The 18246-nt window shown below is 32.8% G+C and overlaps 1 protein-coding gene across 4 annotated transcripts; it reads left to right on the top strand.

Annotated features, from left to right (window-relative positions):
- Nucleotides 1–3081: 3081 nt before the first annotated feature.
- LOC148598356 (inhibitor of apoptosis protein-like) lies at nt 3082–14873 on the top strand. 4 transcript variants are annotated; one of them, XM_088560972.1, is made up of 4 exons: nt 3082–3523; nt 6042–7215; nt 10389–10590; nt 12007–13462. In XM_088560972.1, exons 2-4 carry the CDS (start codon nt 6118–6120, stop codon nt 12054–12056), a joined length of 1350 nt encoding a protein of 449 aa, XP_088417098.1. In that variant the 5' UTR covers nt 3082–3523; nt 6042–6117; the 3' UTR covers nt 12057–13462. The 4 variants fall into 4 exon arrangements, with proteins under 4 accessions (XP_088417098.1, XP_088417099.1, XP_088417100.1 ...); XM_088560973.1 differs by lacking the exon at nt 12007–13462 and adding an exon at nt 14002–14115 and having other exon boundaries at nt 3083–3523; XM_088560974.1 differs by lacking the exon at nt 12007–13462 and adding an exon at nt 13577–13973 and having other exon boundaries at nt 3084–3523.
- The last annotated feature ends 3373 nt before the right edge of the window (nt 14874–18246 follow it).

The raw sequence follows: 18246 nt of genomic DNA, 5'->3' as shown, positions 1-18246 counted from the left end.
GGTTTAAAATTATTGCCATATCAGTTTAATTTTCAAAGATTTAAAGGATACACATTCCTACCTTTAATTATTTGTTATTTATATTGAGATCAAACTTTATTGGTATGCAGTAAAGTGATGTGGTTCCGACTTAACGAGAAGGTATATTATTTCACAATTGTTTCGAGGGCATGTGATGTTGAGTAGGATTCAACAAAATACACTAAATATACATGTACAAGAAATTGTTTTGTTGCATCACTAAAAGGAAAGATAAATAAAAAACCTTCTTGGTGATAACATGGCCTATTTCAACTCAATCACTGAAGTTAAGGATCAGCCGTAATTCAACCTGGATGTTAAGTAAATTATCAACGTTCTTAATTCGTGGAATTTAAGTCATAACGTAATGTTGATTCAACGTCAAATTTCTACGTCATTTCAATTTTCATTTCAATACCAATTATTTCCACGTTGAGAACTGACGTGATTTCAACGTTGAATCCACGTGGCGTGCCCGCTGGGATACTTACATTTGTATTCTTATTTTCAAGTTCAATGCTATCCGATGAGTTAGCATGTAACGAAGAACATCTTAATTTATGAATTTTTTTTGGCACCCTGTTTCAACTTATATATCCATTTTTTCGCAAAATTTCCTTCAAATTAAAAATCCAATTATAGTTCTATAGGAAATGTACGGAATCGAAACAAATAAAGTTATCAAACGGGTCGAATCGGTGCAAGAAATTGAACAGGCATCAGGAAATCCAACGTATATTTGTGATTTTTTTGTATTCATGTAGTTTATTAACTGATCAATTCAATTAATCCGGAGACCAAGACCACATTTCAGAAAATTTATTCCTCGTAAATAACATACGATTATACCATACACCAATCGATTCCTAAAAAAAATGTATTTGAATTGTAGAGTAGTCGTCAAATGGTGCAGTGATGTGTTATTCAAGTTCAAAGGTCGTCACCCCAAATTGCAGTTTTGGTGTCCAAGTTTATTTTGACAAATCATGAAACATCTTTTCCGCCTGAATAAAGGTGATTGAGGTTTAATGAGAACAATGATATCATTGCTATTCTGTTTACACAAATAGACCAGATAAAATTATTTAAACAAAAATGAAATACCGTTTTAGTTTTTTGAAACCCTAGTTATGGTTTTTGTTATACACCAGTTTTCCCTATGCATATTGTTATCATTTCTTAATGTTCAACACGATTTTGACAGACGAAAGAACTAGTTGAGAAATGCAAATTGAGCAGTTCTTTGTACATAAGTATAAGCAGGGTGTCGGAAAAATCAATTTTGTAGTAAGTAAACATACTTAGCGTTTTGTTCACTGATTTGTTCAGTGACATAATTTTATTTTGTTTTCTCCTTTGTTAAGGAAACTGCCAATTAAAATTTGAACTAAGAAATGCGATTTGGTGAAAGTTTCCTAAAGTGGTTCCATTATATTGTCACACTTTCCTAAAAGAAAAATAATCAAGTGTATTTACTTTTTATTATCAAATATCACAATGATGGATAGACAGACATTAAAAGAAAATTTTAAGATGACATATCTTTAAATAGTTTAAAATTAGATGTTTATGGAAACGCCAAAAAAATATTAGTTGTATACAAGAAGTACTCATAACTAAAACTATCGAAAGAGGAAGCCAATCCATCACCGAAAGGTTTTACCATAAACAATGCGAGGAATGAAGCGTCGGTGTTTTACGTATTTTAAAATTTGGAATACTGCAAGATTCCATAAATACGGTAGATAAAATATGATATTATTCGGGGTCGGACAAGTTTGAATACTGGGTTGGCGAATACCCTCGGGAACCTCAGGTCCATCAGCAGTGGTATAGACCGAGTGGTTCTTACCAGTTTTATATATTGTAAATTTCGATATGCTGCACACGTGATTCAAGGAGTAACCTATCATCAGCAGCATTAAAATAAAATATTATGAATATGTAGGAAGATCATAATCAAAGTTATCAAACAACAATATTTAAATTTTACGGAATTTAAGGAATAAGCGTAACAAATAACTACAAAATTGATATTGCAAAGACAATTGTGTACATGACGAATACGAAATATGAAAAATTAAGCCAAAAATACAGGAAATTAATTGCTTAGTACATTTTGTATTCGAGCTTTTAAGGCTCAAATACAAATGTATATCAACGCCAGTAATATACTGACCGTATCGGATTAATGTTCGTCACAATTTTTTTCAACAACTTCTTTGATTGTACAATTATAATTTTAATTGAATTATTTTACACCAAATTCTATATTTATCGACAACCAATTAAGTAAGAAATGTGAATAACGTAAATATACGAATATATGTAGACTTATTTTCAGGAACGAAAGTAGGTGAATGCTAATTTCAGCCTTTAAATTAGTTAGTCTTGTAAGTTTATTCAAAAACTGGCCCAAACGTTTTGGTATATTTAGCTGTTGAGATTTCTGTACTGAGTTGCAATACTTACATATGTCAAAATTGAGTTTGCAAATAATTTTTAATGCACAATATTTTCACAGTATTTTACACAGAATAAATTTAGAAAGTAAACATTAATACATGTATAAAAATAGGATAATTGATACATAGTTGTTTTTAAAATGTCTTTTTACCAACTGCTAAGAATTGACATTTGTCAGGATTAGCCTGTAAATTACAGCACATGTATTCATATTTATGAACTATGCAAAATATTTTAAACAAATTCCTTCGATGCTACACCGCTCAAAACAGAGAAGCAAATACAAAACTAGAAAACAAAACAAAATATCATTTCATAGAATAAATATATGACAAACGTTTGTTATACGAATATCCTCGTATATTCCACATGGTCGAGATTTCAGTGATATGTGATCATAGGTGTATTTTTGTGGAATGTCATTTCAGTACAACAGAATTGTCCTTTGTAGGTTATGAATTGCTTCATAAATTCTATACATTTATACATTTATTGGTTTCGCATATTTCGTTTTCACTTTTTTTCCAAAAAAGTATGTGTATTCTATATATAAGTCATTCTAATGTAAATCAAAAGAAACATAATTGTAATAAATTCACGTCATCACGTGTTTGAATGACTGGCAAACACGTGAGAATTATTGTATAATGACAAGTTTTTAAGGGGATTCATGTTTGTTTTTTTTTTTTCAATTAATTTACAATAAGCAAGTACATTAGTTCATATTGTAGAACGAAACATCTTGAACGCTTTGTACATGCGTTTATAAAATAAATTTATTTTAAGATCAAGTAACATCTGCTACTAAGTGGAATGGCGCCGTTTGTCATTCTGCGGTCAATTGCACTTAAGATTATGACTCAGTTTAAGTTTTCCGGCTAAGCGTTAAAAGGTGAAATTCATTGTTTATATTTTTATATCATTAGAAATCAATTTTAATCACGAAATGATCCATTACGCAATAATACAAATTGATGAAAACATTATCATGTCTAAATGTTTAATTTTATTAAGGTATAGCGTAATTCGATGAAAGGTGAGTAGTTTGTATTTCATATTTGCCAGAGAATTACCACAATAATTCTAAACATTTGAACACCAAAAATTTAACGAAAAACGAGAATAGAGAATAATAAGTAGAATAGAAATACTTCATTATATCGGCTTATATTGTCCCGAGTAAATGTTACATTGAATTTGTAACCAATGTTCTAGAAACTGTTATTATTTTGCTTCAGTATTCTATGATATATATTTCACCAAATAGAGAATTGCAAAAGAGGTACATTTTATCTGTTACCAAAATGCGCAGACTTGTATAGTTTTGTCAATATAAGTTTCAAAACTAAAAGGTAATCTGTGTGTTAAGTAAAGTCTTTTGTCAGATAAAAATGTATCCTGCAAAATTCATGTTTTTACACTATACAAAGCGACACATAATTGGACCAAAGTAGGGTGACATACATTTTTATGGAGTTATATATCTCAATGATCTAGCAACTAAGAATTGCAGTCAACGTAGTCGAATTATGTTTTTTGTTATGATTTTATAATAATTGGTAACTCCAAAGGGAACATATAAGAGCCTGAATTGATCAGATATGTCAGATACAACATTATCTTATGAGTTTAACAGACGGTTTAATTTATTATGAGGTAATTGTGCCGTGAATGAGACTTTTTTTTGATAATTTGAGACCAGTCTAAGGGTAATATTGTAAACTTTTTTTTTAAATTGTTTAAGGAAAATGTTTTTTCATGGTTTGATAATGTAGATAATTGAATTTAAATATCGAATGTCAACAACTTTGGAAAGTTTTAGTAACAACTTGTAGAGTCGAATGTTTGCGTCTTTCTATGGGAAAATCGTATATCCAGTTCTTTACAAGTTTTAATAAATTCTGACTATGAAAATCGCCACACGTCATCAAAATAACCCCAGAGGAATCAATTGTGGTAGTGCTAAACTGAAATGAAACAAGTAAGCTAAATTGTACATTTAATGAGGCATATTCTAGGGGTTTGACATTGAATGAAAATGTCAATTACAGCGATTTTTCAATTGGGTAGGGGTACATATTTTTCCTTCTTTTTCAAAATCCTAAGTGTTACGTTTCCTACCATTTAAAGCTTAGACACTAAGCTACATAATGATACCTATACATGTTTAGTTCTTTTACACATGGTGTCCAAGTATAGATGCTCGAGTAATTAAGTCACAAAAATCTTGTTTTTGTATCAGATGGGTATAAATATAGATAACAAGTAGTAGTTAGGCGATTGCACAGTGGATCCTCCCAGCCCATGGATTTAATGCTTTAAACGGAAGTAGCCGATTACTTTCAAAACGGCTATGAAATTCAAATATGAATATGCAATTAAATTCTTCTGAAAAAAAATATTTGTCTTGTACAACCGAAATATTCCTTTAAAAAAAACCCATAATTTTTTTGCAAATATTATTAGGTTATCTTCTTTTGTATTGTATTGTTTAAAGGGTGGTATGTTATGTTAAATTTACAAGATGGCATTATGTAACGCTTTAACGAGTTACACTCACAGTCTTTGATTAAAAAAACGGAAAATACTTTTATTTGTCCAATTTAATTAAATGATTTTATATTATTTCGAGGTGTTATAGTTGTATTTCTTGTACTTTTGTCTTTTGTATTCGTAGCGTTAATTTGTTTGACTTCGCCCTATTGGTGAACTTGGTCAATGCTCCCAGTTTTTAGTTTTAGTAGAGTCCGAGTTGCTCATTCACTTTCGTTTTTTTTTCTTGAGTATTATTTTGGTTATTTCATATTCATTGTCGTGTGTGTCTGTTTTGCCTTGTCCTGGATTATATTCTTTTTATTTCTGTTAGAAACTTGGTTCCCTTGATTACTCTATTTCCCATCTTAAGATCGTCAGAAAAGCAATCTGTGCTCATAACACGTCCTTATAGTATGTATATATCGTGCACATGGGTCTCAATCCCTCGTACATGTGGGAAGCACAGGAATTGATATTACATACCTTGAGGGTTAAATGTTCGTAGGTTTAAAATTATGTGGACTTGGTACATTGTATGTCAGTTAATTTCTAGTAGAACTTGCATTTGTGTATACGTAACATATAATACGTTTCATTATTTCTTTTTAACAAGATATTCAGACCTTTTGATTTCAATTTGATATTAAGCTTTGTTTAATTGTGTAATATTTTATCAACATTGGCCAGATTTGCAAAAAAAGAAGGGCACTTTAACTCCACCCCATTGTTTGCGTCTGTCCCAAGTCAGGAATTTCTGGCCTATGTATGTATTGTTTCGTTTTTATTTAATTTTAGTGTTTTGATGTTAGAATATATGAGGCATATGTAGATTGTTATTTTTGGACAGGCTGTAGCCTGTCCTCTGGTGTCGGGTTTTACTCGATAAATTGGTGGCCTTGAGCTAACAATTTACATAACGTTTGGGTTGTTGTCTCTATGACATATTCAGCATATCCATTCCGGTTATATTATAAGAGTCCCATGTTTTATAATATATTTTTTTTTTTTATTTTTTGCAGAGTAAACAGATATTTTTTTATTGACGTGATAGACGAAACAAATGTCTGTCATAACCAACAGCCTCTTATCATATCAATGCAACCGTATTGCGGATCAGACCCTAGTCGAGCTTTGTTTAGCAGCAACGCCGCTGTTAAAGAATCGATGGCGGATAATTTGTTACGTTTGTCGTCGTTCAGTACATTTCCAAGCCATATAAACATTTTTTCTAGTCACTTTACAAAAGCTGGTTTTTATTATACGGGGATATCTGATACAGTCAAATGTTATTCTTGCGGAGTGATTCATAGTAATTGGACTGCAGGTGACAAACCACTTGATATTCATCAAAAGTTAAACCCAAATTGTAAACATTTACTTGATATTCAAACTCAGAATGACATACACAAGAAAAGTTTACTTTCGAATTGTTATTTTGGTAATATTTCAAGCTCAGAAACAAATGTAGATAGAGACATTTGTTATCAAGAGGTGTGTAATGTAACTAGTGATATCTCAATATCACAAAATAGTTCATGCCCACAAATTTCTGATAGTTTATATGCAGATCAGATAGGATCAGATACAGGTAATGACATTCAAAACACACATGAAAATGAATCTATACACACTTTGGCAATTGCGAATAGAAAACATCAAACAGAAATTGACATTGGAGATACTCGTTCTAATATTCTGACTGAATGTGTTGATAGTGATTCAAATAGTGATTCAAATACATTACCTGGAAATATTCGACCAAGTGAAATAAACGAAACAAATGAAGCATGTCGTTCTTTTTACATTAGCCATGTTGGTTTGGAGAGATCTAGGCCGGTGTCTAGTGCTTCAAACACTGCTAAAACTGAGGAAGACGTACCGAACTTTGGAATAAGTTTAGAAAAGCCAAAGTATCAAAAGTACGCCCCAATACAGGTTCGAATAAGTTCTTTTCAAAATTGGCCAGGTTATCTAGACCAAACACCAAAAATGATGGCAACAGCTGGTTTTTTCTACGCTGGCTATAACGATTACACTAGGTGCTTTTTCTGTGGCGGAGGTCTTCGAAACTGGGAGGCTGGTGATAATCCTTGGATTGAACATGCACGATGGTTCCCAAAGTGTGCCTATCTTATTCAAAACAAAGACGTCAAATTTATCAAAATTGTACAAGAAAAACATCGACAAGTAATGGTAAGAAAAGTGTTGCAAAGGCGATCGTATTGGTATAGGTTGCGAAAAGAATTAAACAAAATAAATGAAAACAAACTCAATACAACGACACATATATAATTGAAGCTGTCACAAATTATACTCTGGATCACCTACAACCGGCGACATCAAATTTTGAGGTTTCTCAAAAATGACTGACCTTACGCAAATAAATTCCTTCATCCCGAACTCAGGGCGTTTTGCCAAGATTGGCAACCTCAATATCACGACCGTAGATCGGCGACTAAAAAATATACAGCGTTTGTTATGTTGCTATGCCGTGTTTACATTACAAGATAACGGCCATTTTTCCCGGAAGTCACAGGCGGAAAGCCTAACTTACGTCACAATGGCACTCTAGACGGTGTTTTCCGTGCAAAGGGAGGATACTCCTGCAAACAGACGCTGATCAGCTAATATTGACAGCGAATATTATTTTTGGAAACGACGTTGTTTTGTAGTTATAAATTTGCTTCAACAGTAGAGGTAAAAGACGTAAACATCAAGAATGGAAGAACAAGCATTTCTGGTCTTCCTTATAAGCCGATTCCACATTGTGAATATCTTTTCAATAAGTAATTCATGCAATGTTATGTCTTATGAGGAATTTTTTGGGGTAAAAAGACAGACCAGCTTGTTCATAGAATCCACCCCATCACATCCCATTTATGATATGTCCCAAAACTGGTTCTGTAAATTAAGGGGCAACCATTTGACTCGGGTGAGGAGTTGAAATTCTGGGGATCAGAACATATAATTTTAACCCCACTGGGGCAAGATTACTTGTGTTTATTTCCATTTCACTGTCTAAAGTATCTGAGTGAAGGAGGTCAGAATATTTAATTATTTTCTACGATGTATAGGCCATAATATTTATTTTCAAAATCTGCCAGCTAGCCACACCTTCCCTTCAGCATAAAATTGGTCCGCCCCCAAACCTTTGAGTGTTTTCGAACATTTATAATCTTAGACGAAAAGATTTTGTACAAAACCCTGTTTTTCTTTTAAACCGGAAAAGGGGGAGGGAATTTTAAATAAAGACAATTGTCAGACTAATTAAATTCTTTTTGTCACACATCTGTTCACAATTGTGACCACTTTTAACAGAATTTCACACTTCCCTCTTCACATATTTAATATTTGTTAAGAAATTAATGATATTTATGAGGGGATTTCTTTCGTATAAATTTGTTTTTAGAATTTTTGTATAGTTCTGCATGAACATGTAACTCCATAGTTTTAACAGGGATATACAACCTATAAAAAACTCATTTGTTGTTGATCAACATCCTTTATTACCTTCAAATAATAATGCATGAACATGTATCGTTTAAATTTAACATTAACACAGCATTATCACAAGTACTTATTAGAAGTTACATAATATAAATGCTTCTTTGCACCCAGTCATTTACTAAGATACACTTCAATGTTGAAATCATGTCATATAATCTGAATAATATTTCACAGGTCACAGCTTTTAACATGTAATCATGGGTTCAATTAATAATCCAAATTCTAATAGTACAATCAATTTTATTTTAGATCTATGACCAGCAAGTTTCATAATGGTAACACATATACATGTTTGTTCTTAATTTTCATCAACACCTATTTCAGTGGTGACAGGATAGTTCGAACCAAAACGAAAATGGACCATTACAAAATTGGACCATGAATATAAATTAGATGTACATGTGAATGTTCTAATGACATTTTATACTACAAATAGAAATCCAGCAATAACAATGTAAATTAAACAATAAAGAGTGAAATTCAATATTAACAGGGTAGTATTTCTGGGGTAGCATTTGTTCGACTACATATTATGTATAAAGCATGGACGTGTAGAAAATCACTCAATAAATCTATTTTCATTCTAAAATTTTAAACCAAAAAAACCTTTTCTAATCATGTATCCTTAAATAATGAGTAAGCATAAAAATTAAATATATTGGTCAGATTCCACTTTGGACTGATTTTGTCGTGGTCTGATTCATTGTGCATTCAGTATCATTGACATGAATTTTTGAAAACCTTTGACAACTTTGTATCACCCATCCAAGTTTAGTGTGTTTTTTAACAGTAAATCTCCTTTAACACCTTTAATGATTAATCTAACTAAAATTTAAAAAAAAAAAACAAAACAAAAACAAAAAACAAAACAAAAAAAACCCAAAAACAAAAGCTACTGCATCTTGAAACACTTTGAGCAAGAGAGAAAACAGAAAAGATCATGGTACAAAAAAAAAACCCAATATGTCGACTAGCACATGCTACATGTAATAAGGCCATAAAGTATGACTGCTACAGAAAAGCATTCACGATAAGATTAACAGATAAATACACAAAAGAAACAAAAGGAGGTCAAGGGGTCAAAATGTTTGTCTCTAATCAGACTAATATAAACAAACGGTTACCTTTTTTATTTCATAATTTTCAGGCCAATTATTCCAGCCAAAACTTCGTGGACATTTTCCCACACTCTTAGTTGCTCGTAAATGATAGTTAAGCACCCTTAAGGGCATGGTAAGACAACTTACACAACGTGGACATTGAACGGACACTTTGTGATAGAAATGGCGCGAAATTTTTCGATCTTGGCGGAAGCCGATTTGATTGGTCTACGGTTTTTTCGAAGAAAATCGAAAAGAAATCATGCAAATTAGATGTTGTTAGGCGATGAAGACGGCCATGACAGAACAAGTTTACAATGGGAATCGCCGTAAAAAATTTGAAGAAGGCGGAGTTATAAATTCAGCGGACCGCAAATGATGTCAACCGCAAAAAATCAATGGTCGATGCATAGGCTTTATATTTCAGTCATTCATTTGACGAAAAAATGAAACATATTTTTTTATCACAATTTTCTGTCCAAAAGTGGCCGGGTGACCCAGAGTATAGTAGATAAAACATTGTTATCAGAAATAGATTTTGTTAATTAAATAATTGTATTCAAACAGTAAAAATGAGATTTTCCGTTATTTTATCTAAAAAGTGTTATTCTTTAACTAATAAGCAGAAAATGTTGAAATGTCATTGAAAGCGTGAACACTTACATTAGTACTATGTGTCTTTCACTTTTAGGAGTTTTTTTTCTAATGTTAACTTGTAATGACCAAATATTAAAATATAGTAATAATACATTTAAACAGGTTGAACAGAAATACTCGGCAAACGATGGAAGCATTGCACAAACGCAGTCCACAGTCGCAGAGACACAAGGAACAAGCGGTAAAAACCAATACACCAGTCAAAACCATTTGGAATCTGCTGGTGCTAGGTCAGCGGTTGACATAGGATTTCCAAATGTAGATATTCTTCAGGCTATAGAAAAACTAAGAATCCAAAACAAAGGTATGTAATATTTTAAGTATGACATTACCATTAACAATTTGGTTCATGAATTTATTAAATTTTCTCACTTTGAACATTTTTTTTTAAATTGTTTGTTCCCTGAAGCCTGCAAACAAATACTTTTGAGTGTGTCTTTTTTTATAGATACTATGCATATAATAGGAACTGATATAATTACGATTCTCCTGAAAGACAGATAAAAATAGTGAAAGAGTAATCAAGGGAACAAAAATTATAGCGTTAATCAAAAGAATGTAATCAAGGAACAAAGACCAGAAATGGAAAACATACATGCACAACGCAGAACATAAAGTAACTAAAATCATACATACAAAGTAACAAAAGCAAATGAGCAACTCGTACTCCATTAAAAACTGGGAGCACGGACCAGGTGCACCGGTAAGGTAAGCACCCTCTTCTTTTCTAGAAACACCCGTCGAGTTGCTCATAAAAAGTCAAGTCCGGGATAGACAAACGAGAAAAGGAAAACTATGACCCGTTGAATAAATCAGTTTTCATGGTGCAGATGGATACACCATAACGATCCACGAGTTCATGAAGACGACCATAAAATTTCTGTAGCGATGACTTAAATCTTGTAGCAACATAACCCTGTTCCAGAAGCCTATTTGTTAGAGTTAAAGCGCGATACAAAAAGTCTACGTAGTTTCGGCAAGCTCTGGCATAACGTATGAGTTGTGATATGAACACTCCATACGAAGGTGATGAAGGGATGTTGCCAGAGATGAAAGGAAAGTTGAAAGTTCTGAATGAAAAGTCATCACGTTTTCCGTAAAGTTTGGCCAAAAGTTTTTTTTTACCATCCATTTATAAGTGTAGGTCTAGATATGTGTCTGTAGTATCCTTTATCTCAAATTCTTTGGGGAAGATGCGATGTATCAAATCCCCGAAATTAGGATTGTTTAAAGATAATACGTCGTCTATATAACGGAAACTGAGATTAAAGGATCTAGCCAAACGATATTCTTTCTTTATGATCAAATCAGTTATAAAGTCAGCCTCATAAGAGTGAATGAATAGGACAGCAAGTAAAGGAACACAATTTGTTCCAATTGGAATACCGACCGTTTGTTGAAAAAAAGTCCACCACACTGGACAAATATGTTGTCGATTAAAAATTCCAGCAGTTTGTAAACATCTTCCTCTATATTTTGAGGATGATTTAGAATTATTTCTTACAAAGTATGAGGAATCTCTACCAAGAACTATATATTTGTATCTAGGTGTATAATCTTTTTTGGACAAACAACGTTCTAAAATGTTTTTAAGTCGGGATTTTAACAGAGTATGAGGAATAGAAGTATACAGTGTTGAAAAATCATAGATTTTAATGCTATAATATTCAGATAATAGACTTAAACTGATTGTCTCCAAAAGATCTTTCGAATTTTTCAGGATCCACATTGAATTTTTTCCACTACGGGAGTAACAATGTGTTGTGGTAGGACTGTAGACCCTCTTTGACAGTTGAGAATATAGAAGTTAAAAGTTTTGGAAGAGGTTTGGTGGTACATTTTGCATATCCAGCTATGAAACGTTGTTTGTATGGATTCTTGTGGAGTTTAGAAATCCACTACGTAGACGGTAAATCACAATCATCTTCCTTGGTAGAGAGACCAAAAGAGGATAGCACAGATTTATGGTTTTCCACAATCTCTTCTTTGGAGAGTGTGGAAGTACTTATCATTGCTATTATTTTCTACATTGGATGTAAAATGTTTTGCAGACAGAAACAATGTTGTTTTGGGCTTTGTCTTCTGGTACGACAACACATTTGTCATGTATAGTAGACAATATTTTTGCTACATCGGGGTCTTTGAAAACTGATATAGCCTTGGCACTCATTGATCTATTTAAAACTTTCATCCGTTTCAAAATTAAAGACCTCACGGCCTTAAACCACTCAGAAAGAGAATCAATGTCTTCTTGTTCTCGTTTTATCCATCTTCTTGCATAGTCCTCGACAGCATCCATAAGAACTTTAAAGTTATAATTCCAATTTATGGAGCGTAGTTCACGGTACTTGGGACCTTCAGAAAGGATATTACACAAAGATTCGTTTTCGATGATGTATAAATCTCCCGTAACGACGTGACCATATTTGAATGGGAAGAACAGTCAGGTGGATTAGTCTTGAAGTCCACAATCTCGAGGTTCTGCAATAGCCTTTTATAATCGAAAATTTTGGATGCAATGGGTGAAGTATAGGAATATGAAATAATTGGTATGGATTTGTCTTTGAAATATGGGGGAATTTTGTTGGTCACGTTTTTGTGGTGGAGGATGTTAGCCAAATTGATTGCATCTATAACTTTGTGGACAAACGGTACTGGAAGAAATGGTCGTTTTTCTTCATTTTTACTTTTTGCACACAAATTGGTTTAAAGAGTCTGTGGAAACCATTATCCAAAATGATGGCAACAAGTCTGTATAATGATGAGTTTGGGTCAGAAACAGGAATGTCAAGAATTAATTTGTAAAGGAAGTGTAGTAGAGTATAGAATAAAGTTTGGTTCGAACGTGATGAAGTCCAAGAGGATTTTGTATGAAAGGAAAGAGACCATCTACGGAGACATCATGTAACTTAGGTGACATATAGGGGCGATGCCCATGACTCCTTTCCCGTCTTGGATTTTTTCAAATAAATTCATCACATTTATGCCATTGTTATATATATGCTTGAAAGGTTTCCGATACTTTTGATGAAAACCACACAAGTTGTTACAGTACCTGAACCGATCCGTGGAACAAAAATTGCGATCGGTTATCGATCAACGATTAGTTTCCGGTCAGTCATCGATCTGTCAAACCGATTCATTATACCAATGATCGCATCAAATGACCACAGAGCCGTCTCTGTATTCTACGGTTTTTGTTGTTCTCTGTCAATTTTACACATATTTACATAATGTAATAGCTTTAAACATCACTTTATACTTTTTTACATTTCTTTTATTTCAAACAGATCATTTTACATAAATCAACTGCGATCACATTGGTAACCCATCATAGGTTATCAATCCGTCAACGATCAATCAGCCAACGATCATCAATCCGTTAACTCCTTGCGCGGATCGGTTCAAAGGACTGTACGACAAATAATCCAACTTATGAAATTTCTCTGAATTACTTACAAAAGTGACCGTAAATGAGATTCCATTAATAGATTCCCATGACAGTTCCTCCATCGGATCTAGAAATTAGGTGGTGTTAAGTAGATACGTCACTTCCCCACCACCAAATCAAAAAGGAACCTAGACGCAAGGGTTATATATTATATACAGAATTGTATAAAATTATGTTTTTGTGACTTTGTTAATTTCTAATTCAAAACACGTTACAGGGGAAATGTATTGATCAGAATTATGTATGAGGTTTATTGAATTTCAGGGATTTTACAATACATTAGGATTTAGGATTTTGTTGATAGTATAAAATAATTTGGATAACAGTTGCAAGTCAATGGTTTTCACATTCATGGACATTACATTTATTTTACAGACACTGTACATTTATTGGAAGATAACCAACAGCGTCGGGATCAATGTTTATGTAAGATTTGTCTCGATTTGGAAGCAAGCATTGCTTTTCTTCCATGTGGGCACCTCGTTTGTTGTGAAAATTGTGCTCTGGCCATGCGAAAATGTCCGATGTGTCGTGCAGGAGTTAAAGGAACTGTGAAGACGGTCTTAGTTTGATGGAAATAGTAATAAGAATATGTAAAAAAGTAAAAATTCAAAAATGTTGAATTAAAGTAAACCAAAAATAAAAACAAAAAGACAAGTGACGAATAAAATAAATCACAAAATATAAGACATGTAAGAAGAATGGAAATTGGCCGAAATGTTTACAAAGTCATCACACACATTATAGAATCAAGTGAAAGCAGAGACACAAGCGTCGCCTTTGTTGTCTATCTTTATCGATTTAGAGACTTGATATAACCCATTAATTTCCTTTATTTGATTCAATTCACACCCAACAAAGAAAAATTTCTGACAAATAAAAAGAAATACTGCAATTCCAAATTAAGGACAGTCACTTGAATGTCATTGTTTTACATCATGGAGATGGTCAGGAATTTCCGATATTTTGCCGCAAAAACAAAGGAAATGCGTATGTACATAGTTATTTAGTATTCGGATTCCAAAAATGTAAATATAGATACTTACAATAGCCTTCCGCTTATAATTGTTGTTGCGCAATATACAGAATTAGCAGGTAAATGTTGCATATTGAATAAAAACCATATGAGAATCTCATATTTTAGCGCTTACTACCCATTGACTGAATTGTCTGGCTTTATATTGGTGTTCAACTGATGACATGATATAGAAAGTATATGTTCAAAGCTTTATATGTTTTATTCATTTGTTCTTAATTGACAATTTACATTACGTGCGACAAGTTTTTACCACACTACCTTTTGGTACATATTTGTTTTCGATAGTACTGTGCAAACTTATATTTGTTCTATTGCAAAAATAATATATACAATATTTTCTGCTGGTTCAAACTTTTCTGCTGCTTGTAATCCAGATGTATTTGTTGTTGTTTTTTAATTATACAGTTGACTTTCCAAAAGGAACAAATTTGTTGCTATACTGACCTATACTTTCACATATGTGAGGCTGACTTTAAACCTTATTTGAATGAAATGAAATGAATGTAGTTAATTACTCTAACTAATATGGCTTGTAATGGCCCTTTGACATCAGTGTCATTACATTACATCAATATCAGTGCGAAATGTTTAATTCTAAACTTTTTTTTAAATTTGAAACACATTCTTTCGCACTATACGTGCAAGTTAGCAGGGTACAGAAAGAAGGTAATAAAAATGTGCGTCCGGAAATGACATGTCGCGACGAAAATGTGAAAAAACAATAAGGGGTCTCCAATATTTATTCTGTTGTAAACTATAACGATTTCTTTAAAGTCTAAAAATCTAACTAAAATAGAAAGATAGTAATGGAAGTACTTACATTATTTACATCGTGATAAAGTCACATTTCAATTAATGTCGTCCTTTTTGTCCGAGTACAAACAATAATTAAACGCCAGTATTTCAGGTGAATGGCAAAATTCATATGCAGTTCAAAACACATATATGTTTTAATCATATTTCATATATTTCAATATTTTTTATATTTCAAATAAATTGGAATATTCAAGGATTTTTGGCTAAGTACTGCTCATGCATGTAGCAACAGATAATAGATATTAATAGTGAAACCTAATTCTTGTCAAAAAGAAATGCAAAGTTACAAAGGCACATCAATAAAAACCATTATTGGTAAGTTCAATTACATTGAAGTCCCAGCCTTATTACATGTCACATATGGAAAGAGATTTAAGCTGTTAGAAGTGACGGAAGCAGCGGTGTCTCCAGTGTACAAAATGTGCAGAAATATTATAAAATAGAAGGGCAGGGAAAATATTTGGTAATGATTGCATTGCAAGTAGAAAGTAAATAAAATATCAGCTTTCCCGAAACAATTAGGTGAATGTAATCACGTGACGAAGTTTAATCAGAAAAAAGCAGATTTTGCTCATCCGTACATTAAGGTGAATCATCAGAAATTCTCATACTCGTAACCAAGCAAAGGTGTATCTTCTATTTCTTTCAAAAGGCTATCCACCAATTCCCTGATAGATATGTTTCAACACTAATACCAAGGGTCTCTTGCCCCTACTGATGTGGTCTTCCTTGTCATTTGATCACAATGTCTTCTAGGGCCAGTAATCTTTTCCTGGTTCCTTTCAGTTCCGAGTACTATCTGTTTTCATTTTCTTTAATCATGTTTTGGCGATCCACTTTTTTATTGCCTGACTATATTTCCAAAAGAAATATATTAAAATGCAATTTCCAAAGCGCACGTTAAATCATAATTCACAAAGAGGTATCTATAAAAAGTCGATTATATTATTAACAAATATAACGAGAATGGGTATTGTAAATATGTCAAAGAGACAAAACAAAACCGGAATGAAAAAAAATTTCGCTCAAGACATTACATGGGTATGCAATGAATGACGAGGATATCTTCGCACCACAAGTAAGTTGCAGCTGCTCGCCCAAAAACCACATTATACATAGGCAGAGAAAAACAGTTGCCCCTGTACTGTAAACGTATTCATTTTCATGGTTTGCAAATTTCGGCGGATTCTTTCAAGTAAACATATTCGCGGGTATCAATTTCCGCTAATTCAAAACATGATAAGTGTATTATAGTGTTAAAACACAATTATGCGAGTACTATTTTCGCGCTTTTCCGTCAACCGCTAAAATAGCGAAAATTAGTACTTTTACAGTATACTATCAACACATAATTCAATCTGTCAATGTATTTCTGAAAAACTTACAAAACGACCAAAATGGAATTTCATTGATAGATTCCCAACAAAATGTTTAAAGTGCTAATGATTGCAGTATATTAAAGTATCCGGTCTGTCAGCTATAGAGTCATTATAAGGCAAGATTTTTAATCGTAGCAACATCTCCTCCGCCACTGTAAATGATGAGGATCAAAAGTCCAATAGCTCCTGTAAAATATGTAGAATCATAAACGATTCGCAATATGATCAAAAACTACATATTGTGACCAACTATCCTACAACGTTCCAACAAGTCTGCCGAGCGATTTCTGTGGTGTTATGTCCACAAAGTGTGACAAACCCACGCACGCACAGACAACAGCATTTCTTTGTGCCCTTCCATGTTCCTACGGGGAACAAAATACCACAAAATTGTGTGTTACAATGTATGAAAAAACCAAGTCATGCAGCTGTTCAAAGGAAATGAAATTTAATAAAATTAACAATAAGCTTAACATTCCCTTTTTCTCGGTTTAAAGGCACGGAGGCATATATATATATATATATAATAATAATTGGGTAATCGAATTCCTGTAGTGAACGTAATTAAAACCAAACACCGATTGTTTTAGTTTCCAGCAAGAAAATAAAATCACTCACCTTAATGATTTAAATGTGATACTATCTGATCAGCAGACATTTAAAAAAAAATATTTCTATTTCACTATAGCATACATGAGAAGCATGGTCTATTTCGTATAATCAAACTTGATATATTGACAATTCATTATTTTAAGGATTAGCATATCCACCCTTTCGACGAGCGAACTTTCCACTCGACAAATAGTCGTTGTCAGGATTACCACCCCGCCCTTTGAATTAGCGAACTTTACACTTAACAAATGATTAATAAAAAATAATACTTCATTGTTTATTAGTTAGTTCCCCGTAACGACAACGGATGAATAATTAATTAAAACCCGAGGAATCTCAATTTACCGGTGTACCTGTTCCATTTTCCCAGTTTATGGTGAAGTCCGAGTTGCTAATAAACTTTTGTTTTTTTTGTACGTTTCGTTGTGGTAATTGTTTATTCCTTGTTGTGCGTATTTGTTTTTCCTGTCTAGCATTCTTTACTGGATTGCATTATTATGATGTCCGCTAGAATCTGGTTTATGTTAAAGTTTCTTATATAAAATCAAAGTCGTTATAATATCAACAAATTGGATGACGTTTATTCCGATGTTTATAAAATAATTCATCACTTAATGAAACGTTGGTTTCAACGGCCACATACAGAGGTATTCATTTCATTGT

This window comes from Perna viridis, chromosome 14, assembly GCF_037379345.1.
Source record: "Perna viridis isolate PV_CMFRI_1.1 ecotype Kerala chromosome 14, ASM3737934v1, whole genome shotgun sequence".
Lineage (NCBI taxonomy): Eukaryota > Metazoa > Mollusca > Bivalvia > Mytilida > Mytilidae > Perna > Perna viridis.
Note: the sequence above shows the minus strand (reverse complement) of the source record. Positions and strands in the feature narration are given on the sequence as shown.